At 35.7% G+C, this 25502-nt stretch overlaps 1 protein-coding gene across 3 annotated transcripts in view; it reads left to right on the top strand.

Moving 5' to 3' along the window:
* Nucleotides 1-25502, top strand: part of PSME4 (proteasome activator subunit 4) — a 98774-nt gene that overhangs the window by 48962 nt on the left and 24310 nt on the right. For all 3 annotated transcript variants that reach the window (XM_042932270.1, XM_042932269.1, XM_042932271.1), the window contains 18 exons: nt 1627-1842; nt 2329-2486; nt 3438-3533; nt 10887-10942; nt 11968-12024; nt 12203-12258; nt 12352-12450; nt 14228-14290; nt 14438-14533; nt 15511-15642; nt 17689-17898; nt 19233-19369; nt 20070-20123; nt 20848-20977; nt 22125-22206; nt 23419-23572; nt 24113-24182; nt 25199-25324. In XM_042932270.1, coding sequence (XP_042788204.1) covers nt 1627-1842; nt 2329-2486; nt 3438-3533; nt 10887-10942; nt 11968-12024; nt 12203-12258; nt 12352-12450; nt 14228-14290; nt 14438-14533; nt 15511-15642; nt 17689-17898; nt 19233-19369; nt 20070-20123; nt 20848-20977; nt 22125-22206; nt 23419-23572; nt 24113-24182; nt 25199-25324 — 1992 coding nt within the window. The remainder of the gene's footprint in view (nt 1-1626; nt 1843-2328; nt 2487-3437; nt 3534-10886; nt 10943-11967; nt 12025-12202; nt 12259-12351; nt 12451-14227; nt 14291-14437; nt 14534-15510; nt 15643-17688; nt 17899-19232; nt 19370-20069; nt 20124-20847; nt 20978-22124; nt 22207-23418; nt 23573-24112; nt 24183-25198; nt 25325-25502) is intronic.

Genomic DNA, 25502 nt, shown 5'->3' with positions numbered 1-25502 from the left:
GATAGACCTTTTTTTTCCTTATGAATTGTATCTACATTTAATTAACTTTCTAATTAGTTCTCATTAATATATAAGGAAAGCATATACATACATACATATATGTATGTAAAACTAGTTTGTTTGCAGATTTCTTATCGTGTCTAATCAGTTATCAGTAGATTTTACATCTTTAAAAATTTTTTTTTAGTTAATATATGTATTATTTAATTTACATCCAAGTTAGTTAGCATATAGTGCAACAATGATTTCAGGAGTAGATTTTTTAATGCCCCTTACCCATTTAGCCCATCTCCCCGCCACAACCCCTTCAGTAACCCTCTGTTTGTTCTCTATATTTAAAAAAAAAATTTTTTAATGTTTATTTATATTTGAGAGAGAGAGAATCCGAAGCAGGCTCCGGCTCTTAGATCAGCACAGAGCCTGATGTGGGGCTTGAACTCACAAGCTGTGAGATCTTGACCTGAGCTGAAGTCGGACACCTAACCGATTGAGCCACCCAGGTGCCCTGTTCTCTATATTTAAGAATCTCTTATGTTTTATCCCCCTCCCTGTTTTTATATTATTTTTGCTTCCCTTCCCTTATGTTCATCTGTTTAGTATCTTAAATTCCTCATATGAGTGAAGTCATATATTTGTCTTTATCTGACTAATTTCACTTAGCATAATACCCTCCAGCTCTATCCACGTAGTTGCAAATGGCAAGATTCCATTCTTTTTGATTGCCGAGTAATACTCGTGTGTGTGTGCGCGCGTGCACATCTTCTTTATCCATTCATCCATCGATGGACATTTGGGCTGTTTCCATCCTTTGGATATTGTCGACAGCGCTGCATTGGGGTGTATATGTTCCCCTTTGAAACAGCGCACCTGTATCCCATGGATAAATACAGTTGCAGTTGCTGGGTCATAGGGTAGTTCTATTTTTAATTATTTGAGGAACCGAAGAAATAAACTGTTTGGGAAAGGATGGTACTATGGCACATGAGAGCCTGAATTCAGAGAATGTGTTTTGATCTTAAAAAAGCATTGTTAGCTGCTATTTTGATATTTGCATTTTACTGGTCCCATATGATTTTCCCTTTTCCTATTTTTCTGATCTTTTTGTAAAGTAGCCTACGTTAATGTTTAAAATAACATACATATATGTTTCCATAGGGGAATAATATAGGTGTTTTGCCAATTTTCACCCTTATGTGTTTTTCATGTAATAAACTTTACTTCTGGGGTGCCTGGGTGGCTTAGTCAGTTGAGCTTCTGACTTCAGCTCAGGTCATGATCTCAGGGTCTGTGAGTTCGAGCCCCGCGTCGGGCTCTGTGCTGACAGCTCAGAGCCTAGAGCCTGCTTCAGATTCTGTGTCTCCCTCTCTCTCTGACCCTCCCGCACTCGTGCTCTGTCTTTCTCTGTCTCAAAAATAAATAAACTTTATTTCTCTAGACCAAAAAAAAAAAAAAAAAAGAATTGTTAGAATATACTTAAAATGACAGTCCTAAAATGAATTAAAGTCATTTGAAGAGACACTGTTACTATTTTAGGCTACTTTAGTAGCTAAACATTGTCCATTGCATTAATTATTGATTCTTAATCTTTTCACCAAAATGTCTTGAACTATTTTCTTCCTCTTTTAGATTACTCGAGTGGATGGGAAGAAATTGCTTCTTTATAGGGAGCAGCTTGTAAAGATTCTCCAAAGAACCCTGCACCTGACCTGTAAGCAGGGTTACACTCTGTCTTGTAACCTTCTACACCACCTTCTTCGCTCTACGACACTCATCTACCCTACAGAGTACTGCAGTGTGCCAGGTGGCTTCGACAAGCCTCCTTCTGAATACTTTCCTATAAAGGCAGGTGTTGTCAGTAATCAAGATTTCAAGTACATATTGGGCTATTTTTCTAAGGATTCAAAGTGTGGGAGTTTTTCTTGTGTATAAAGGTATCACTTCTTTAAAGTAGATTATTAAGTTTATTATTGGAATTTTTAAACTTGGAAAGTGCAACATAGCCCTGGAACGGCCTAGTTTTCTTCTTTTTTGTTTGTATATGAAGTGAGTTGGTATGCTATTTGTAACCTCTATATTCCATATAATTTTATTGAGGAACTCAGTAGACTCACAGAAACTCACTATTGCTCTTAGAGTTGAGTGGCTCTTCAGGGAGACCTTCTGGAGTGATAATGAAGGGGGGTAAGATGTTTTCATGCCCTTTTTTGTGCATTTTTTGCTACCTTAGGTTTGGATTACTTCCACATTTTCTGGAAGACCTTTTATGTTACATATGTATGTTCTTTTTTCAACTTCTCAACTTGCTGAACAAATGCTATTTTTTTCTAGGACTGGGGTAAACCAGGGGACTTGTGGAATCTGGGCATCCAGTGGCATGTTCCTTCTTCAGAGGAAGTGGCTTTTGCATTCTATCTGTTGGACTCTTTTCTTCAGCCTGAGCTCATCAAACTCCAGCACTGTGGTGATGGCAAACTTGAAATGTCTAGGTTAGTTTTCTTTCATAACCAGGAACTGTTACATAGTTGCAGATTAAAATCTTTGTGCTTTTCCTTTCTCTGTAGCGTACCCGAATGATTTATTTTCAGTGTGTGTTTATATCTGCCATAAATGCAATTAGAGAACTATTTAATATAGGGCAGTATAACAAATTCCTTCATGATTTTTAAGCCTTTTAAATAGAAAAACTTGGTTTTTTTTTTTTCTAGTTTGCTTTTTGTGACTTCTACTTAGCAGTTTAGCTTGAGCATTTTTTGGGAAGTGTATGGAAATGCCTATTTTTCTAGATTCAGATTAGATGTTTTTTTAGTTTTTTTCCTGTAATTCATATTATTGACATTAACATTACTTAGTGAAATATCTGAGACGTTTTTCTTTTCCAAGAGGCTTTAACAAGGAACAATTATTTAAGATCATTAGACTTTTATAGTTTAAATCTTTGAAAGTTCCTAAAATAATATTAAGAAAGTTACTATGTGTCAAATACCAGGAAATTTTAATAAGCAAATCCAGTAGGAATGGAGAAGGAAAGAAGTACAGTTGATGACTGAACTGCTTTTTGGAGTAAATGTTTAGTCCATTTTTGAAAGATGAACTATGTTGGGAGATCTTCTATAACACTGTTTTTTTTTCCCTTTTTGTTAGTGGTAGTGATCTTTGGGTGAATAGGTGATTGCATTCAGAATTGATTCACAAAGGGTAATCACTTGTTGTTACTTGTGATTATTTAGAGCTTGTTTAATTATAAGCAGGTCTGTATTACCAGTAAATACTTATTTCATTACCTTGTATTATTAAGTGGGCCTTAAGACATTTTTTCACCTTAATATTGTATATCCCCACTTAAGGTTCTTGTACTCCACCCTAGACTCTAGAAGGCCTCTTGTTAGAAGGGGGTTTGGAGTCTTCTAAAATATGAGGATACCTTTTGTCTTTTCCAGAGATGATATTCTACAGAGTCTGACTATAGTGCACAACTGTTTAATTGGGTCAGGAAACCTCCTACCTCCACTGAAAGGAGAGCCAGTTACTAACTTGTAAGTAAAAATAACCACTTTACATATTTTGCTGTTTTGCCATTTGGCATGATTTTAAGTCTTAGTCAAATAACGAGTCACTGGTTTTGTTATTGGTGTTGTTTCTGTATCACTTGAACCGTTTTGTCATTGTTAGGCCAAAAATACCTGAGGCAGAATTTAGGTCTATAAACTTTAAGGCTTTATTCAGTTTTTCATGTGATACCAGTGTAGGATAATTTTCATTGTTAATCGGTTTAAAAATATTGATACTAAGTTCATCCTGTAGTTTCTGAGTTAAGATAAATGCTCTTTAAAAAAAAATTCCTTTTTTTTGGTCAGCAATCACTGTTCATTAAGGATTTTACTGGAAAAATCTGCGTGTTTTTACATAAAAATTTGTTGAGTGTTATTTTGAGCCTTTAAATTCTACTAAGTTGCTTTTCTGATTTTAAGTGCTTTTCAGACTATAACTATTATGAATGAATGTCTTTTTTTAGTCCATTGTTAGTGCAACCATTTAAGTTGAAAAAATTGAGTTTAAATGAAATCAGCAATATCTAACTCTAGCTCAGTTATTAAGTAGATAGATGCTAGTTTCAGATCTAGTTTCATTATACTGCCTTAGATCATTTTCTCTCAACATCAACATCTCCTTGCTGAGCAAGTTCATGAAAATCCCATAAAAACAAGTAAGTAACGCCTGCCCCTCAAAAAACACAAAGGGAGGAATTTGTTGATTTGCAACAAAATTCTTAAAACACTTCAAGGAGTGGTTTTAAAACATGGCTTGCTTGTGTTTCACATATTTTGTATAATCATTGCTTGGAGTCCTGCTTTCTCATGATTCCCATTTAATTTCCTTTAAAAACTGTTGCTAGGCATTGAACTTTAGATTGCTAATTAGATTTAAGAGGGAGAAGTAGGGTCATCTCAGGTAAGGAAATGTGTTTTGAGTTTGTCTAGGAATTTGCTGAGTTCTTCTAAAGCACTTTTGGTTTTCATCAGTATTATAGTTTGATCTAAGGGCAGTTTTACCAAAATTCATTTTTGTTAAGAGAGATTGATTTTAAACAGTATTTAAAAATGAGAGACCTATGGAAATGGTTTTGATTTTCCTGATGATCTTAGCAGTATGTAATATAGTAAGAATTTAACTCTTATGGCATGCTAAAAACCTACTTCATATATAACAGATTTATTACATCAGTAAATTGAGTTCTTCTATAACATGTTGACATTGAGAAATATGATAGTTTAATCCAATAATTTATCTAAGAGCAAAAGCATGTATCTTCTGTATATATGATTAGCAGATTTTTAGTATTGAGTTATCCTGAGGATGCACTGCTGAAGGGTCCAGTCGAGAGACTGACAGGTTTCTGTGCAGTTCATATCAGTATGCACATGTGCCATGTGCACTGTGATAGGGAATCAGAGGAAGGTCTTTATCCTTTGAACTAAGTGCACATCAGGACAGAAGTTCCATATTTTGGTTATGATAAAACCAATTAGGTTTGTATATAATGAAATGCATTTTCAATAAAGAGAAGAATACCTTGTTGTTAACATTTTATGAATGCCATGGAATAGAAATAAGTAGACTGTTTGCCTATATTATTAGACATGATAAGCCTTAAAATGGGTCTTGAGCATCTTTATAGGTTTTTCCCAGAAAAATTGAGAAGGAAAGATAATTAAACTGGAAAGTTTTGTGTTTCAGAATTATCACTTCCAGAGTGAAATTTTAATACCCTAAAAGATAATGAAGTAATAAAAAATTTATATTTAGTATAAATATGAAATGCTTTCTGGTATATTTAATAATACTTAATAATGAAATAAAATACAGAACGAAACTTAATTTGTTTTAATCATTGAGTGATATACATTTTTAGGGCCCTTTATATATATATGTAATAGTTACATACATGTAGGCAGGAATAATGATTATACAAAGTAGAATCAAAGATTAATGAGCAGCCCTTGGCCTTTCAATTGCCAGAAGAGGGGGTTTATAAAGTCTTACAAAGGCTTTTAAATAATTCTTAACAGAATCCTTCCCTTTAAAACCAATTTCTATCTGGTGTCTCCTTCATCTGAAATTTTAATTTATTTTGACAGCATAGGACTTTTTACATTTATTTTCTTTAACATTTCAACTTTTTTTGCACATAGCAAATTAGTTGTCACTGAAGTATCATAAAGTTAGCTTTATAAATTTTAAAAATTCTTATTCTAATATAGGTAATTGTTAAGATTTCTTAAATGTAAATTGATTTGAAAAAACTAATCAGGGTGCCTGGCTAGCTCAGTCAGAGGAACATGCTGACTCTTGATCTCAGGGTCATAAGTGTGAGCCCCATGTTGGGTGTAGAAATTACTTAAATAAATAAAACTTAAAAAAAAAAAAGAAAAAGAAAAAACTAGTCAAATAATTTCAGTTGATGATGCCATTGTTTTGTGATAATAAACCACACTGCCTAGTGTGAAGGAAGAATATCTCTAGCATAATTCTTGGAGATTATAGCAGCAAGTCTCTATAAGAAACAGAGTCAAATATACCAGGTAGGGGAGAAAAGGAAAGGTATAATTGTGATGAATTAGTTAGATGCCTAAGATGCCTGAGGAAATCACTCTTGTTAATAACAAACACTTTGGCTGTGGTATTGTGGGACATGGTGTATTTTCTGAAATACCAGACCAGTTTTTGGAAGCACCTACCAACCCAATTCTTCCTTTAAAATTAATCTTATATTTTTCTTATATAAAACTCAGTTAGGTAAAACGGTCCGGCTACTTAATTTTTTTCATCAGATCTTTCATTATTAAATTAGTTTTGCACGTGGACTAGTAGTATTTGTCTTCTAGAAAATTGCAATAATGAGAAACTGGGAACTTGGTTCAGTTCTGAGTTTTCCTGATCTTAGTTCCTGATAGAATATATGGCATAGTCTTAGAATCCCATTGTTCAGGTAAATGGCTGCTAGATGTGAAAACCAGTTTTCTGTGCATTGTATTAGAGACTGACAAAACATAAAATCTTAGGTGACTTGATTGTCCTAGGTATAAAGTAAATGATATACCTAATGGTATCTTCATCGTACTTTTTGGCCTTTGGCAGTGTAGGGTTACTAAATATCTTATATTTATTATAAATTTTACTGTTTCAAAGGATGGGTAAAAGGTCCCTTGAGAGTAATGAAGGGTAAATTTCTTTAGAGCAATTTGAATTTTGGGCAGTTTTGTCAGGTACCAAGGTTGCTGAATTAATCTTCAAATGGAACCTCTCTATTTTGCTGTTGGAACCTTTAGTTAATGACTTAATAGAAATATGTGTGGTATAGTTTATACTTCTAGTTCTACCTTTATAGATGTGGAAGTTGGATTATATCTTTGCAGGGTCACACAGGAATGTTGGACATTTGCCTTTAATCCTCAAATCGTCATTAATTTCTCCTTTTGCAGTCCACTCTTTATAATCTTTTAGGTCTAACCAGCTATCACAGGATGCAAAAAACTAACATCTATAAAAACAGGGTTACTCAAGGTAGAGGAGTCACCATTTTTCATCTGAGATATTTCTTCTTTACTTTGTGCCCCCTTTCCTCTGATAGATCTGTTAAGTCATTCTTAGTTAAACCATTCTTAGGATCTCAGCTTTTACTAACTTCTCAGTCAAAGAAAACTTCATATTTAAGTTGAGACCATTTCATTAATATGTGAAAGGATGTGTTGTTCTGCGATGAGGGGCAGGGCTAGCTAACCTCTCTTGGCACCTCCAGGAAACTACCCAGCTCTGCTGGGGGAGCTGCACACAGGAAAGGAAACAGTTACTACTCCACGGTGAGTAACCCTGTTTTCTCCTTATTTCACCTTCTGACTGTTTTCATTGATTTTTAAAAGCTTATGTGTCAGACGTGGAAATAGCTCTTTTGCTCAGAGTTAATTTTAAACCTAGCAACCTTTAATTCCCATGGTAGAGTAAGAGCCAGCTTTTCATTTGTGTTCATAGCTATTACTGATGCCTAGGACTGAAATGGACAACAGAACACAGAAATGGGCCAATGTTTCTTGTGAAACACTTTATAACCTTGAAAGGGAAAAAAAAAATCTTTGTGTATTAGTGGCTTGGTTTTTATACTTTTTATGTTTGCTTCCATGATGGGGGGGGATTGTTGGGAAGAGTAGGCTGTTCTTTCACCTACAGAAAAAAATTATTGTTTGTACTTGTTTCATGACAGTTCACCTAGCCTTCATTTGCATATCTGATAAGCATTGTGTATTTTGTTTTTCTTTTATTAGTCATTTCTTCCTTTTTCACCACCCTCTCTCCCACCAGTGATTGTTTTCATAGTTCTACTCTAATCCGATCTGGAGAAGATTACCATCTAGTGGTACAAATAACATGGCTGTTGAAAATTTCTGGGTTTTTTTTTTTTTTTTTTTTTTTTTCTTTTTTAGTGGCACAAATGTTGAACGCATTTTCTTACAAATGAGGTGGTGACCTTGTGCTGTCTAGTGCTTTGAAGCTGATTTAACTTTATTATTGTTGTGTAAATGGTATTATTTATAATATGTTGTGTTGGAATTTTTGTCAGACTTTTATTTGGTTCTTGAGGTCAAATTATGATTGTTTGTAAAATGCACCAAGAAGAAAAGAATGAATTTCATGTGGGTTGGGGGTAGTGATGGTATTTGATTTAAATTATACATATTGCTACTATAGCTTTAAATCAGAACGCACATCCGTAAGTGCTATTGTCACTTTAAATATGCTCCTCCTCTAAGATTGTGTAAGTAACTAAAAATGGCAAGAGCAGTTTTCAGTGTCAAAGTACAGGGCAGTACATATATACTTAGTGTGGCCACAAGAAGATACAATCACAGTATTACTTGGGTAGTGGATAGAGATTTCTTTTAGGTAATTATTCTTCTAAAGACCAGAGGAAATATTTTGTATAAATATGTATTTACACTTCTGAGAAACATTTAGTATAAAACCTGTCAATCCAATCAGAGTTTCATTAATTTGTTAGAGAAGAAGAGATCTATTAAAACAGAATCTTAGGTAAAGAAAGGTAAAAGGAATTTGTGATGGATCAGAACAAATAAAGCTGAAATACATGTCTGACCAGATGCTTTTTGTACACTTAAGATAGGAAAGATGTGTTTTAATTCAGGTTTCAAAAATAAAAGCCTAAGCTGATTTTATTTAAATGTACTTCTTAATATTTCAAAATTCCATACAGGTTGAGATATTTTAAAACACTTGTAATCAGTGATAATATTTCTTCAGATTTTCTAGTAGGGTAACAGTTCAGAATGACACAGGAATTTTAAAGGTTAGCATCAGGGCTCTTACATGAGACTTGTTTATGAATGTGATTATACTGCCGTTACTAGAGTCAGAAATGCATACAAGCAAAACATTGCAAATTCCCAACTGATAGTCTTTTTTTGTTTGTTTGTTAGTTTGTTTGATAGTTAGGGTTATTGCTTTTTTATGTTATTTGTAAGAAGAATTTTATGACTAGTTAAAATGCATGCTTGGTTCAATATTATTTGGTATTAGGTACAGACAGGTAAGGTACAAAAGCATTCTTACTTTACAAAGCTACTGATGTTTATATAGCAGCAGTGAGGAGACATCAGCTCTCATGTGATTGCTTATGGCAAACATTTCCTGTGCTGTAACAGGAAAGGAAGGATGGGGGGTGGGGGATGGTCTTATGTTTTATGCTTGTTGCCTGAGCACAGTCTTTTTCTCTTTGGTGGTGAAATCTAATTTCAGTAGAGATGTTGGACTCCTTCATTGTAAGGGAATCTGATTTTAGTTTTAACTGACTGGATTTTGGATACATACATATTATTTAATCATACACAATTTTACAGAATGTTCCAGTTTGCAAGATGTTGCCAAAGGTTGAAGCTTTATAGGATGAAAACACAAATTTTATGAATCTGAATTTGAACTTGAGTCTCTGAAAAGCAAATTCATATTTTATGTTATAAGATATAACCCTTCTGGGGTCCCTGGGTGGCTCACTCAGTTGAGCGTCTGACTCCTGATATTGGTTCAGGTCACGATCTCATGGTTCGTGAGTACAAGCCCCACACTGCGCTCTGCGCTGACATTGTGGAGCCTGCTGAAAATTCTCTCCCTCTGCTTCCCCACTTGCGCTAGTGTGCACTCTCTCCCCCTCTCTCAAAAATAAACGTTAAAAAAATAAAAGACAAATTTAAAAAGTATATAATCGTGATTTATTAGGCTTGGTTTGAAACACAAACAGTATTGCTAGTGAGGAACGTAGTAAAATAATTGGCAGTTTATTAATCTTAATATTATTGCCCACTTAAATCCCAGAATTCATAATTACCAAATATTAAGATAGAGATAACTTGCTTAATTCAAGTTTAAAAAAATACAATATAGACAGGGGTGTGTTGATTTAAGATTAGTTTTTTTCTTCATGACAAGTGATGTGTAGTTCATGAATGAGGAGTAATCACTATAAGATTTCTGTTTATTACTAATTAGCTTTGTGTTGGATATGCTTACCCCATGTTCCCTTGGCATTTGTGCCTATGCTCTTCCTCTTAGAAAGTATTATCTTTTTGTTTATAAAAAGTCATTGAATTGATACGTATTTTGTAATAAAATGTTGAAAATAATTTTCATTGAAGAAAATTTAGATTTCAGATATAAAGATTATATTCCCTAGTAAAATCTGTTCTTACATACCTTAACAGTGGCTTTTAATTGTCTGATGAGTTTAAGTAGCTAGGTCTGGTTCTGGTAACATAATTCTTTGTGGCAGGTCTTTATTTAGGAAACGCAGTGTTTTTCTATCTGATAGTTTTTCAAAAGAAGTAGTGGCATTTTACTGCAGGTGTTAGGAGAGATCAGTGTGGGTGGTTTTAAGGGGAAGGGTAATGATTATTTAAAGAAGCTTGTCAGCTGTATATTCTTTAGTAAAACTTGAGTTTTTGGTGTCTAGTTTTAACCTTTATTATACCATTATAAAGCCTACTTTTCTTTGGATAAATGTATAAATGTTTATCATCAGATTTAAGCTTTTACACTTGAATATTAAATATTGTTATGTTTATTTGGGTGGTGAATTTTCCCCCATAAAGTCATTAATTTAATTAACATTTTCTTTAAGATGAATTAATATTGTCCTTACTGAAACAGATAGCATTAATCTTCAGAAGGATAGAGTAAAGAGTTGAAGTATTGAAGATGAGAAATGTGTTTATTAAAAAAGCATCATCTTTGTTTGGATTTAAACATTCTAGCAATGACACTTTTCCCTTTCATCCTTCTTATTGGTATTATTAATAAATGCAAGCACTCTTGTTTTTATACAGGGTACCAAGTATGGTGTCCTTGGAAGAGACAAAGTTGTATACTGGACTTGAATACGGTATGTAAATTCTGATCTGAATAAATTTTATGGGGAGAATTTTGGTCAGTTACTCTGTAATAATTAACATGGAATAATTTGTAGTTAGAATTTTCCTAGTCTCTTTTCCATATAAAATGAATATTAGTTAACTATAATAGCTGTCTTTGCTTTTCCTAGAGAAACTGGAAATTTATTTATACAAGAAAAGTCAATAAAAGATAAACGTTTGGATGCTTTCTTATTTATTTGTGAGAGGGAGTGGGGAAGGGCCAGAGAAAGAGGGAGAAAGAATCCCAACCAGGTTCCGTGCTGTCAGGACAGAGCCCAACACAGGGCTCAATCCCGTGAACCATGAGATCATGACCTGAGCCAAAGTCAAGAGTTGAATGCTTAACTGACTGAGCCACCCAGGCTCCCCAATATTTGGATGCTTTCTGTGTGCAAAGGCAGTTTTTCATATCTAGTCATGTGCATTTATGTTGAGAATTGATTTAGAACTGATACTTTATATTTGATGTGAATGTAGGAATGGTACATCCTTTATTCTAACGATCTTTGTGTCTTCCTGTCATAGTGAATTAAATTTCATATAAGTATGTAAAACGTGTTAATTTAATGTTCTGAATCTAACATTAATAGAAATTTAGCACATTTCCTTATTGCTAGATTAACAGTGGAATTAATTGCTAAGGTGTAATTTTTGTTTGCTTGATTTGGGTTACCCCTAACCAATTAGAGAATCCTGCGCATTTATGATCACTACTTAGTGGCTAGAGCCTTTGAAATATTGGCAAAGTGGTTTTTTTCTCCTTCCTCCTTTACTGCCCAATAAAGTTTTATAAGCAGGTCTTTGTAAATGTGAAGGTTTTAAAAGTTACTCTGGATCATGCCTAGACACTAATCCAACTGTGATAAAAGGCAGACCCATTTGGTTTTTTTCCTTGATACATTATTTATTCTTGACATAAACTTGATAGAAGCTTCAACATTCTGGGGAGCATTCGGTGTGTCTAAAATGCCTTGTCTCATTTTCTAAAAAATAGATCTATCCAGAGAGAACCACCGAGAAGCAATTGCTAGGGTCATAAGGAAACTTCTCAGTAAGTACATGTATGCTTTTAACTTATTTTTACTAATAAATATTTAGGCATTTTGTAGCATATGTGCTTTTACTTTATTTAAATTCTAAAGAGAATATAACTAATAGATTCCTGTTATATCAATATTCTTGTAGTAATTCCAAATATTTTAAACAAAATCCTTCTTCTTTTATTATAGACCACATACTTAACAATTCAGAGGATGATACCAAGTCTTTGTTTCTTATCATAAAGGTACAGTTATCCTTTAGTAGGTGCATGATTATTAATGTGACTAGGTTTGACATGATCACTTGTAAATGTAAAATTTAAAATTCTTTGACACAGGTTATTGGAGACCTTTTGCAGTTCCAAGGATCTCACAAGCATGAATTTGACTCTCGTTGGAAAAGCTTTAACCTAGTAAAGAAATCAATGGAAAATCGGGTCAGTATTTTCACCTACAAACTCTGAATTAATTTTTTAAAATGTGTATAATATTGATGTAGCCACTTGATCTAACGATTGCTCAACATACGGATGAAGTTTCCCTATGCGTAAAAATAGTAGATTTTCAAATATTGTATCGTTGTATAATCAGAAGGATCGTAGAAAAATGTTTTCCTGATATAAACTCTTCTGTGAATTTCCATGAGTCTCTGAACTCTTATTGGGTATTTGGAGTGTGATAACTTGGCAGGCTGCTGTGTAACAAGTTGAGGGAATAAAAGATAGGAGGAATTGTCCACAGGCATGAATTTAAAGCATCTCATTTTATGGAGATCTCAGAAAAATATGTCTTATGTTATTTTTGCACTCCAGACCTCAGTACAAGCTTTTCGAGAATTTGGAAGAAAGAATACTTAAGCCAGCCCTTTGACGTTGACAGCAGTGTTCTTCTGTGGGAGACTTTTATTGAATTTGAGTCTAAAAAGGTTGTAGGAGTGTGTTACTTAGGCAAAGGTTGCTACGTACATTATTAGAAGGAATGGCATGTAAAATAGGGCAGGGAGGGGCGCCTGGGTGGCTCAGTCGGTTGAGCGTCCGACTTTGGCTCAGGTCATGATCTCACGGTCCCGTCCATGAGTTCAAGCCCCGCGTCAGGCTCTGTGCTGACCGCTCAGAGCCTGGAGCCTGTTTCGGATTCTGTGTCTCCCTCTCTCTCTGACCCTCCCCCATTCATGCTCTGTCTCTCTCTCTGTCTCAAAAATAAATAAATGTTAAAAAAATAAAAAAATTAAAAAAAATAAAAATAAAAAAAAAATAGGGCAGGGAGACAAACAAACATGGCATGCTTTGGAGAACAGTGGCTAGTGAACAGAATGGCATGAGGTAACAAGGTCGTTTATAGTTTCATCCCAAGAAAGTGCTTCAGTTTTATATTCAGCATTGGGGGAGTCATTAAAATTTCTCAGGTAGATCTGATTTGAATATTGGAAAGACCAGTCTTTGATCAATCAAAATTAAAATGAATTCAATGAACTTTGAAGAGCTCTGTCATCACTGTGAAAAATAAGCAATAGGAAATTGAGACTGTAAGCAGGGAGGGCAGTTAAACTATTATAAACAGTCCAGATGGAAGAACACAACCTGAATCAAGTCAGTGGCATTGGGATGCAAATAAGGTGTTTTGAAAAAGAAGAAATTGTGGGGACTTAATGACTAGTGAGAAGAAGGTATGAAAGAGGAGCAATCTTTGAGTTCCAGCCATTTGCCATTGGTGAGCAGGTGGAAGGTAGGGTGGTAGGGGAGAACATAAAAGATAATTCTTAGAAAAATAACAGATACTAATTTCTGTAGTAAACATACACAGTTAACCTGGAAAGGCTATGTATAAATGTAACAGGGTCAAGCAGTTTTCTTAGTAGTCTGATTTTATACTTTTCAGTATTTGACTGAATAAGGGCCAGCTTAGTTCCTTTCCCACGCATGGATCCATTAATAAACTACCAGAGAAAAACACAGTGTTGGATGACCCATTTAAAGGGGATATTTCTTCAAAAGGGGCGGGGGGCGGGGTAATATTTCTCCTATTAGCCATAAAATTAACTGAAATAGTATCTTTGAATATAAGCCTGATCACTTAGAATAAATGAAATTCCTCTATTACCCACCAGCCCACCATGGACCTTTACTGCACTAATTTTTCTATAAAGGATTCAAGGGAAGCCACTGGTGTGGAACTTCCAGACAATGTTGAAGTGTCTTCTACTTTGTTTTTTAGCTCCATGGGAAAAAACAACATATCAGAGCACTGTTGATTGACAGAGTAATGTTGCAGCATGAGGTAAATCTCTTTAAAATCATGACGACGTTTTTAAATGACAGTTTTCCAGATGAATGTCATTATTTGTGTTACTTCATAGTTAAATGAACTTTTTACCTTTTAGTAAAAAACTTTGGGGTTTGATTTTACACTGTTTAATTTTCATAGCTACGAACACTGACTGTTGAGGGTTGTGAATATAAAAGGATACATCAAGATATGATCAGAGATCTACTTCGTTTATCTACAAGTTCATACAGTCAGGTAAAGCCAGTCAACTCGACCTCCCCCTCCCATTTTATTACAGGGCAATCTGAATATCCCCATTTCAAATCCAAGGAGGTTTAAGTAATTTATTGGCATAGAAAACACCTTTCAAATTGCAAATATTCTCAAGCTAATTTTAGTAGTCTTTTTTAAATAATGTTGATTTTTACAGTTCGTTATTGCTTCTTTAAAATTTCTTTAAAAATGTAAAGTTAGTAGATTGTGTAATGTTGCTCCCACTTAATCAGATCACATGATGAAGGCCAGTCTGGGAAGGTGGTATAATTCCTCCTAGGTGTTATGCTTGGGTTTCAGCAACCTGCTGCCATCTGAATTATGGGGTCCATCCTTTCAGGTAGCCTAGGACCAAGAGATTATCTCTAAGCAGAGACAACTGGAAAAACCAAAATTCACGAACAGCTAATCACTCTGTCTTTATAAAATAATGTAAATTAGGAAACTAGTCTCTAACTCAAAGATTGCACCTCAAGTAATGTTTAAAAGAGTTTGAAATACGTACATTGTGTCACTTTTACTATAGTTAGTTATTATTTGTTACTATTTGGTTTGTGGGTTATAAACTTATACTGAATCTTCTGTTTGGGTTCAAGAAAGTCTTTATGTTTCTCTGTGTAGACAGGAGAGAAAATCTTAACTCTTCTCATCAAAAGTAAGTCAGAAGAGAAAGTTGACTAGTCTGCTGATTATGTTAAGGAATAAGCACATATCAGCTCTATTCAGTCTCTCCTTTATCAAAAATATCTGAACCTGTGTAACCTAAACCATGGATGTGGTTGGTGGTAATATGCATTCCTTTTAGTAAAAAGATAGTCCTTTACTTGTTTTTGCTAAGGTATGTGCTTGGATGTATTTTTCTGTTACTACACCAATATTTAAGTTATTTTTGATAATTCATTTAGAAACATTTTGTAGTTTGTCTACCATTTAATAAACATCCTCTGTACTTTCTTCAGGTCAGAAATAAGGCTCAGCAAACGTTTTTTGCTGCCTTGGGCGCATACAACTTCTGTTGCAGAGATATAATTCCCTTGGTTTTGGAGTTCTTACGGCCCGATAGACAAGATGTCACACAACAGCAATTCAAGGTATAAGGTTTTCTGTTTTACTTTAGCCTGAAAATTTTCAGATATACAGAAAGTTGAAAGAATTATACAGTAAACATCCATATGTCCACCACTCAGATTCTGTATTTAACATTTTGCTGCGTTTGTCTTATCACATATCTCTCTATATCCATCCTTTTTTTTTTTTTTATGTCAAAGTAAATTGAAGACATCCATAGCCTTCACCTTTAAACATACAGTTGTTTTTTCTCCCTAATAGTTGACTTACCTATGTTTATGATTGTTGTTACGGTGGAGAAAATGCAGGCTGCTATTTGAGTTGAGCACCAGTGGTAAATAGCCTGGCTGGCCTGTAGGAGAGGCAGGTGAAAGACCAAAAGGTGTAGGGTAATGAGACCAGCGTGTTGGAAGGCCTGAGACCGGAAGAAACCTAGTGAGTTTGAGTAACTGAGTCAAAGCTCGTATGATTGGAGCAGAGGGGGAAGGGAACGACATAAGATAAGGAAAATAGTATATCCCACAGGAGTACAATAGAGTATAGATGAAATATAACGATTGCTTATACTGTTAGAAGTAGGTTGATTGAACATGATTTAGGAGAGAGAATTGATAAGACTTGGTAGTTGAATATGAAGGTAGTGAACTGAAAGGAGGTATCGTAATTATACAGGTTCTAGATTGTACAGCTGGTTATTGGGTCATCAGAGAGAGAACAGGAAGACTAGATGATGAATTTGTTTGAACAAGTTATATTTGAAGTGTTTCCTGTAAACTAAGAGTCATTATCAAATAGGCAGGCAGACCTCATTTCTCCACAACACACCATTTCAGCATGTGTTGATGACAGTGAAACCTTTGGGCACGGGTAAGAGAGCCAAGGAGGAGAGTGAGAAGAGAAGAGGACCAGGGTAACAATAGTATTGAGAAAACTCCATTAGAACCCCAAGAAGAAGAGGTAACCAAGGAAGGAAAGATCCGAAAGATACTAAGAAGCGAGAGGTTGCAGAAGCCACGGGGAGATCTTTCCCTGAGAGAAGAGAGACTCAGCAGATCATTTGCTTTCCGGAGGGAGTTAAGATTACAGCTTTACGTGTTCCTTGATGTTGGCTTATAATACCAGTCAACAAACCATAGCTTGGGCTCAGTTGGTAGCTTTGATAAGTAAAGTTGCATTGGAACACAGTCATGTCATGTCTGTGGCTGCTTTCACACTACAATGGCATAGTTGTGACAGAGACCATATGGCCAACTATTTACTGTTAACCCCTTAGAGAAAAAGTTTGCTGACCTCTGATGTAGATGTAGCATTCAGGAGTACTGTGGAATGTCTAACTCGTAGAGTGGTACATTGTCCACCATGTTGGGAGCAGCTTAAAGGGACAAAATCAGGTAGATCAAGTAAGACCAAGAGTGAAAAATGTCTATTAGGTCAGTAAAACCAAATTACCAGTGACCTATGAGAACCTGTAAAGAGGAGTAGAGCACATGGTGGGTAATAAGCCAGATCAGAATGGAGTTAGGATGAATGTTCAGAAAATAACATAATAGCTCTTTTCATGAAAATGGGGTATCTTTGAAAAGGGTACCTCGTGTCATCAGAATCATTCTGATTAATTCAGCGTCTGTGAGTAAAAAGTACACAGTATAATTAAGTAACCTAGTTTTTATATACTTAAAATACATCACAACCAGATTTTAGAAATTATTCCAGACATGCCCTAAAGTGCTAAGAGTGGCATATTTTATGGTCTCCGTGATATAATTGTAGTAGAAGAGAATTGGAACGGAAGCTCTATCTTTAAAAACAACAGCTTTACATTTCTGTGTTATCTTACTAATAGCTATTCTTTGAGCTAATCCTCTACTACATGATTTAGGGAAAATATTACTGAATGCGAATTAAAGGTCAAGTTCAAGTTTCTAAAAGTAACATGTTAAGTGTGTGAACCTATTTTACCAACCAGTATCAGACACTTAAATAGTAGTAAATTTAAAAACAACTCATAGGTGAATTGGCTACAGCTAAACGGTGCTCTTACTTCCCATATTAATTATTTTTTCCTGCAGGGTGCCTTGTATTGTCTCCTTGGAAATCACAGTGGTGTATGTTTGGCAAACCTTCATGATTGGGACTGTATTGTACAAACGTGGCCAGCAATTGTTTCTTCTGGGCTTAGCAAAGCGATGTCCCTGGAAAAACCATCAATAGTGAGACTATTTGATGATCTTGCAGAAAAGATACATCGGCAATATGAAACAATTGGCTTGGACTTCTCAGTAAGCAAAAACCATTTTTTTAATTCAGATTTTAGTGGAAATTAACATTTGCTTTCTGTTTCCTTTTTGTACTCAGTAATCATTATGGTAGGTAGCAGGGTGGAGTGTGAATTTGGAGCATGGCCAGGAGACAGGTAGGACGTTTTTCTTCCAAGAGGCAACAAAAGGTTATTACACTGTTGAATTTACCATTATTCTTTGTATATGCATGGGCTCGTTTTTTCAGAGTTGATTATATTTTAGAAGGTCACTCTTAATAGTCAAAGTCACATAAGTTTGATCAGAGGGTTCATCATTTATAGTGATGAAAATTAAAATTGGATGATTTGACACCTGAGGAAGGCTATCAATTTCAGTGGTGCTCATATGGAGAGATATAGCAGGTACATATGTATACACCCATCATAACTGAGGGTGGATAAAAGTGGTGTGAGTGCAGATGAATTGCCTTCTTCTCTAAAGTAATTGTGTTTGACATCCATCCTTTGGTTTGAAAACCACTGCTCTAGGGGCGCCTGGGTGGCTCAGTAGGTTGAGAGACTGACTTTGACTCAGGTCATGATCTCATGGTTTGTGAGTTCGAGCCCCGTGTCGGGCTCTGTGCTGGCAGCTCAGAGCCTGGAGCCTGCTTCTGATTCTGTGTCTCCCTCTCTCTCTGCCCCTCCCTCACTCAGGGTGTGTCTCTGTCTGTCTCAGAAATAAACATTAAAAAAAATTAAAAAAAAAAAAAAAAGAAAACCACTGCTCTAAACATATTTCTTTCCTGTAAAACATAGTCTTGTTATTTGCAGCTGTCATTAGATTATGTGTTTTTCTTTTTTTTTTAAGATTTTATTTTTTTAAGTAATCTCTGCACCCAGCGTGGGCTCAAACTCAAAACACGGAGATCAAGAGTTGTGTGCTCTACTGGTTGAGCCAGCTAGGCTCCCCAGCTTATGCTTTCTTTAAAAAAAGTTTTGGGTTTTTTTTTTTTTTAATACATAATTTACATAACAAAAATACACCGTTTTAACTTAACACAATAGCATACTGTATATTCACAACAGTATATTCTCAGGGCTCTGCAACCATCACTACTCTCATTTCAGAACACTGTCATCACTCAGAAAGAAACCCTGTACCCAGGAGTAGTCACTGCTCTTCCCCCAGCATTCCTAGTCCTTGGAGATCACTAATATGGAGTCCCTGGAGATCATTTATATGAAAATGGAATCATACGATAGGTGGCCTTTCATATCTGGCTTCTCTCTCTGAGCATAACGTTGTCAAGATTTGTCCATGTTGTAGCATGTATCAGTACCTCACTTTTCCCCCTCGCTTTTCTTTTTTGTAAGATCCCGAAGTCCTGTGTTGAAATAGCAGAATTACTTCAACAATCAAAAAACCCCTCTTCCAACCAGATAATGCTTAGTTCAGAAGAAATTAAAGAAGGACTTAAACGCCAACAAGAAAAGAATGCTGATGCCCTGAGGTAATTATGAATGCCTATTTTATCCAGATAGATGGCATTAAAGACAGCTGGTTTTAAGTATTTCTGAAATATAGATGCACCATGAATACCTCATGAAATTTACACATTGATTCTAAAAAAATACAGACTGTTAGGAAATAATTCTTGTGAAGGTCCCTGTGTTACTTTTAGCTATAGAAGTGGAAAACACCATCTTAAAATTATCTCAAAAGACTGGTTTTAGATTTCTGGAACCCAAGCAGTTCAGTGCTTCAGTGATAGCATTCAAGCGGGAGCCTTTCTAGCTTGATTTTTGTCTTTGCCTTATGGTTGTGCGTATTAATTTTTTTCTAACATGCCTACGTAAGAATAAACTATTATAGCCTACCTTGTGTATACCTAGAGTACCATATAGGTAGACCACTTCTAACATTGATTACTACTCACAGGTTTACTTCTGAATATCTGTTGGGAACAGTTGTACCTAGAGCTTTGTGTTGTTTTCTCTCTGCTGTTCGTGGTCTTTTCCCACCATCTCTCTTCACCCATCTGCTTTCATTCTGGCTTGAGTCTCACCATGCCTTTTATAATCTGGTGATAGCATGTAAGAGAATGGTGAATTTGGCTAGAATTTGAATTATGTTACATTATTTGATGATCGTCTTAGTGCTGTATTAAAACAATACCTCACCTGAATTTTTTTTTTTTTATTTTTTTTAAGGAACTATGAAAATTTGGTAAACACTTTATTAGATGGTGTGGAGCAAAGAAATCTGTAAGTGCAAAATTTTTTTTTTTTAATGTTTAATTTTGAGAGAGAGAGAGAGAGTGCGCAAAGGCAGGAAGGAGCAGAGAGAGAGGGAGACACAGAATCTAAAGCAGGCTGCAGGCTCCGAGCTGTCAGCACAGAGCTCGATGCAGGGCTCGAACCCACGAAACCATGAGATCATGACCTGAGCCGAAGTTGGACGCTTAACCGACTGAGCCACCCAGGCACCCGCCAGTTTTTTTTTTTTTTTAATGTTTATTTATTTTAGAATGAGCACGCACTTGTGAGGGGGGCAGGGGCAGAGAGAGGAAGACAGAATCCCAAGCAGGCTCTGAGCTGTCAGCACAGAACCCAATGCCGGGCTTGAACTCATGAACCAGTGAGATCATGATTGAGCCAAAATCAGGGGTCAGATGTACTGAGCCACCTAGGTGCCTACAAAATTTCTTCTTCTTTTCTTTTAAGTTCTCAAAGCTTTTACCTTAAATACTGTAGGAGGTTTCTTCCCTGAAAGCAGTGAATGACTGTGTCAGAAAAAATAACAGTCTGATTCATGAATTGAAAGAAAAGTAACAGGTGAACTTTGGGGCTAGTGATAGGAGTGGTGTTCATCACTATACTTATTTTAATTCTTAGGATACTTAAAATTACAATGTTTCAAATACAGTTTAAAAACGGTTTTAGGAGTGATATGTTTTGTGATTTTTTTTTTTTTCTCTCTTCTTTTTAGGCCTTGGAAATTTGAACATATAGGCATTGGGCTTCTGTCTCTACTCTTGAGAGATGACCGAGTGTTACCTCTTCGTGCCATACGTTTTTTTGTTGAGAATCTCAACCATGATGCGATTGTAGTCCGAAAGGTACTCTATTGTAACTGTAGTCTTGGGTTTGAGAATTTTTACCTCACCTGAAGCTCTTAAAGTCTTCCCAAGACACTTTGCCTTGAAGTGTATTGATTTGAAATTTATCATTGTTGGTTCAGGGATGATAATTATTTAAAAAAAAAAAAAAATTAACATTTATTTATTTTTGAGAGAAAGAGAGCATGAGGGGGAGAGAGACAGAGAGAGAGGGAGACACAGAATCAGAAGCAGGCTCCAGGCTCTAAGCTGTCAGCACAGAGCCTGACGCAGGGCTCGAACTCACGAACCGTGAGATCATGACCTGAGCCGAAGTTGGACATTCAACCGACTGAGCCACACAGGCGCCCCGGGGATGATAATTTTTTATCCAACAAATATATGAGGACATGTTCAGGCAATGTGCATTTCAACACTGGGGATATAGTAGGGAACAAATTTATAGATTCATGAGAAATACTGATTTTGAAAAATTAATGACAGGTATGAAGTCTTACAGGAAGGGAAAGATACCTGAGGATACAACTTTTTGGTTTTATTCACAAAGTATTAGAGGTGGAGTATATAATGGGGCTGACCCAGCCAGGTGCATTAGAGAAAGACCTTCAAGAAGAAATGTCTCGGCTAAGATTTGAAGTATGAGCAGATATTGGTTTAACAAAGAAAGTATGGAAGTTTCCTAGGCAGACTAGCACAGGTGAAAGTAAGAACGTTCAGTGACTCATTCCCACTCACATTTAGCACTCACATGGCTGTGCTGCCAGATGTCAACAGATGAGGCATTTACCTGCTTTTGAAAGAAGCAGAATCCAGCCTCTGCTTTGATCAAGACAGGCAGCTAACTATTCAAGAGATTTTATTTTATTTTTATTTATTTTTTTTTTTTAATTTTTTTTTAACGTTTATTTATTTTTGAGACAGAGACAGAGCATGAACGGGGGAGGGTCAGAGAGAGGGAGACACAGAATCCGAAACAGGCTCCAGGCTCTGAGCTGTCAGCACAGAACCCGACGTGGGGCTTGAACTCACGGACTGTGAGATCATGACCTGAGCCGAAGTCGGCCGCTCAACCGACTGAGCCACCCAGGCGCCCCTATTCAAGAGATTTTAAAATGTTGATACATGTACCTTACCTGTTTCTTTTTAGATGGCAATCTCAGCTGTGGCTGGTATTCTTAAGCAGCTCAAAAGAACCCACAAAAAGCTGACCATCAATCCTTATGAAATGGGTAAGTACTACCAAATGTAATTAATATGCTGTCTCTCTCTCTCTCTCAAAATATATAAATAAGCTTTAAAAAAAAAAAAAAAAAAAGATGGATTCTGGGGCACCTGGCTGCCTCAGTAGGAAGAACATGTGACTCTTGATCTTGGGGTTATGAGTTCGAGCCCCACCTTGGGTGTAAAGATTACTACAAAAAGAAATAAATACACCTTAAAAAAAATAGATGGACTCTATATCTTCATAATAATATGTACCTTTTGCATACTGTCCACAAACATGTTATCTACTTATTTATCTAACCAACCAGGCAGTTATACTAGTTATTTATCAAACTGTGTTTCACAGACTTAAAATAACATTAATTACCAAATACCATTATCATTAATGTATCACTATGTTAAGTGTTTCTCTGTGGGTGGTAGGATTAGAGGCAAGGTTAATTTTTTTCTTTATTCCTTACTATATTATCAGATTTTCTGAATAGTAATCTAATGAGAATGGTGCGCAGAAAAAATAATGAATTAACTTGGTTTTAGAAAGAAAGATGTCATTTCTACTCCTCTGGCTACCACATTTTTTCTATCCCTGAGAGCTTCTGTGACATTCGGACAGCTGTCTTTAGTCCTCTCCCACCCCATCTTTGGGAGGGGAGTGTATTTATGCACCACCATCTTTTTGGGGGAACACTGTAAAGTGGTGTTTACTAAACGTGGGAAAGACTTTCATTACACTCCCTACTACTAATCTTGTTTTATCCTCATTTGACACATGTTTGTAGGTCCCATAGTAAATGAATATTTAATGGGTCCAAAAAATGTGCATGTATAGAAAGAATGTCAAACTACACATGGTAAAATGTTACAATTTGGGGCATCTGGGTGAAGAATATATGGGGATTCTTTGAGCTCTTTAAGCGTGAAAATAATTCAAATCTAAAAGGTTTTAACAAAATTAATCCTTTAAATTTTGGTAAAAGGGCTGAAGTATGTATCATACTTAATCCTCTACCCCCCCCCCCCCCCCCCCGTAATTATCCCATTAATGGGTAATGCCTCCTATATATGTGGTCTTGCCTTGAGCGAAGTTTGGTAATCTTGTTATGAAGACAGAGTCACACTAGTAGTATTGATTAAAAGTTGAGAATCATTATTGCATGCATTTTTATTCATTTTATTTTATTTTTAAGTTTATCAGATGTAATTGTCTCTTTCTTAAGGTGGATATTCTAAACCTACCCAAATTCTTGCTGGTGATAGGCCTGATAATCATTGGTTGCATTATGATAGCAAAAGTATACCGAGAACCAAAAAAGAATGGGAGTCAAGCTGCTTTGTGGAAAAAACTCACTGGGGATACTACACCTGGCCGCAGTAAGTGGCAGCTTGCCATGTACATCGTTAAACAGCTTATCTAGGATATAATTTGTTTTATCATTTTGGATGTTTGGAGAGATTCAGAGGCACTTAAAGCAGGTAGAGGTACATGCCACCAAAAACACACAATCTCTTTCTTTTTTCTTCTTCCTTCTTCTTTTTCTTTTGCTCCTACTAATGCTATGTATGCCTCAGTCCTGCCTTTTTCTTTATCTTTCCACTGAAACCCTTAGCCTTCTTAGTCCCACCCTTATGCATCTAAGGAGTTGTTAATAGCTGCTCTAAATTATATTCTTACCAATCACTATTACATATGCCTGAACCAGCCCAGAGAAATACTTATTCTTATTGTTGGCTCCAAGGACTTAATGTCACACAGTGACCAGATAGATTTTTAAGGCCAAGATTGTTAGCGATGTACTTATACCCCCAAACTTAGCATCTGATTTAGAGTTCATTAAAAGTGCCTTCTAATGCTCTCTATGAAGCTCTACTATTTTTTCTATATGTATTACAAAATCAACTCTTACTGTGTAGGAATATGGTTGTTTATGCTGGTGTGGAAGAGCAGCCTAAGCTGGGTAGAAGCAGGGAAGATTTGACAGAGGTAAGCATTCCATTTTTACTGTGTGTAAACACTTACCCAGTTCACATGAATCTTACTTTGGGCTTCTGATTTGTTTTCAAACTGAGTTCAGTGTATTTCAGGATATCACTAGGTAAACACTGATAAACATGTACTCCCCATTCTGTTAGGGCCTATTGACAAAAGTCTTTGTATTTAAGGTTACTCTCGTGTTACTACCCCAGTTTACCTGGGTACTGCTTTATATAGTTATCTGCATGTTGCTTGTATCAGTTCTGTGTGGTAAGAAGCTTCTTGAGGGCAAAGATAATGCCTGGTTTTTAGGTGGGTTTTTGTTTATTTGTTTGGCTTTTAATTTTTTATTGCATATAAATGCTGGATACTCAGTAATTAGATGTTTGCAGATTTAAGTTGAAACCCCTTTGTTTTCATAAAGCTTATTTCTCCACCATTTTGAAAGTTGGTTAAAGACTTGTAAGTTAATGTGTTTCTCAAGTAAGTTAATGATGTAGCTTTTTTTTTTTTTTTTTTTTTTTTTTTTTTAAGTAAGCACTGTGTTTAATGTGAGGTTTGAACTCATGATCCTGAGATCAAGAGTCCCAGGCTTTACTGACTGAGCCAGGCAGGTGCCCCTAGCTTTTATTTTATAATTCAACAAAGTTTACCTTTTAACTTGTGATGTTTTATAAATAATGGAAATAATTTGTTGGGGTCTGGTTTATAGTTTGGGGGGTTTTCCTAAATTATACACCAGAAGGCACAATAGCTCTGTCTTCATTTCACAAGCAGCCTGATTATGGAATTCAAACTTGAAGGTCTGAAGGAAAAGTAAACTATTACGGATTTAGCATTTCTAGCTGATGATATTATTTTGGTTGTAGAAAGCCTCTATGAGAAGTAAAAACTCTTTACAACAAAAATAACAGCCTACTGTTGATAATTAAAACTTTACAATTGAATTTTGATGTTTCAGAATCCTGTTTTTAAATAGATCTTAAACCCTGAATGTTGTGTTTTTTTTTTTTTTAACTTTATAGGCTGAACAGATTATATTTGATCATTTTTCTGATCCTAAATTTGTTGAACAGTTAATTACTTTTCTATCTTTAGAAGACAGAAAAGGAAAAGATAAGTTTAATCCTCGCCGTTTTTGCCTCTTTAAGGTAAATGTGTTATTTAATATCCTTCTTCATAAAGCTTAGTGACTATCAGTTTGTTGGTTCATAAGTTTTAAAGTCACAGTTGAGTTTGGCCATCTGCCGTCTTCATCTAAAATGGCTCTGGAAGGGGCGCCTGGGTGGCTCAGTCGGTTGAGCGTCCGACTTCAGCTCAGGTCACGAT

This window comes from Panthera leo, chromosome A3 (genome assembly GCF_018350215.1).
Source record: "Panthera leo isolate Ple1 chromosome A3, P.leo_Ple1_pat1.1, whole genome shotgun sequence".
NCBI lineage: Eukaryota > Metazoa > Chordata > Mammalia > Carnivora > Felidae > Panthera > Panthera leo.
This window is presented reverse-complemented; position numbering and strand designations above follow the sequence as displayed.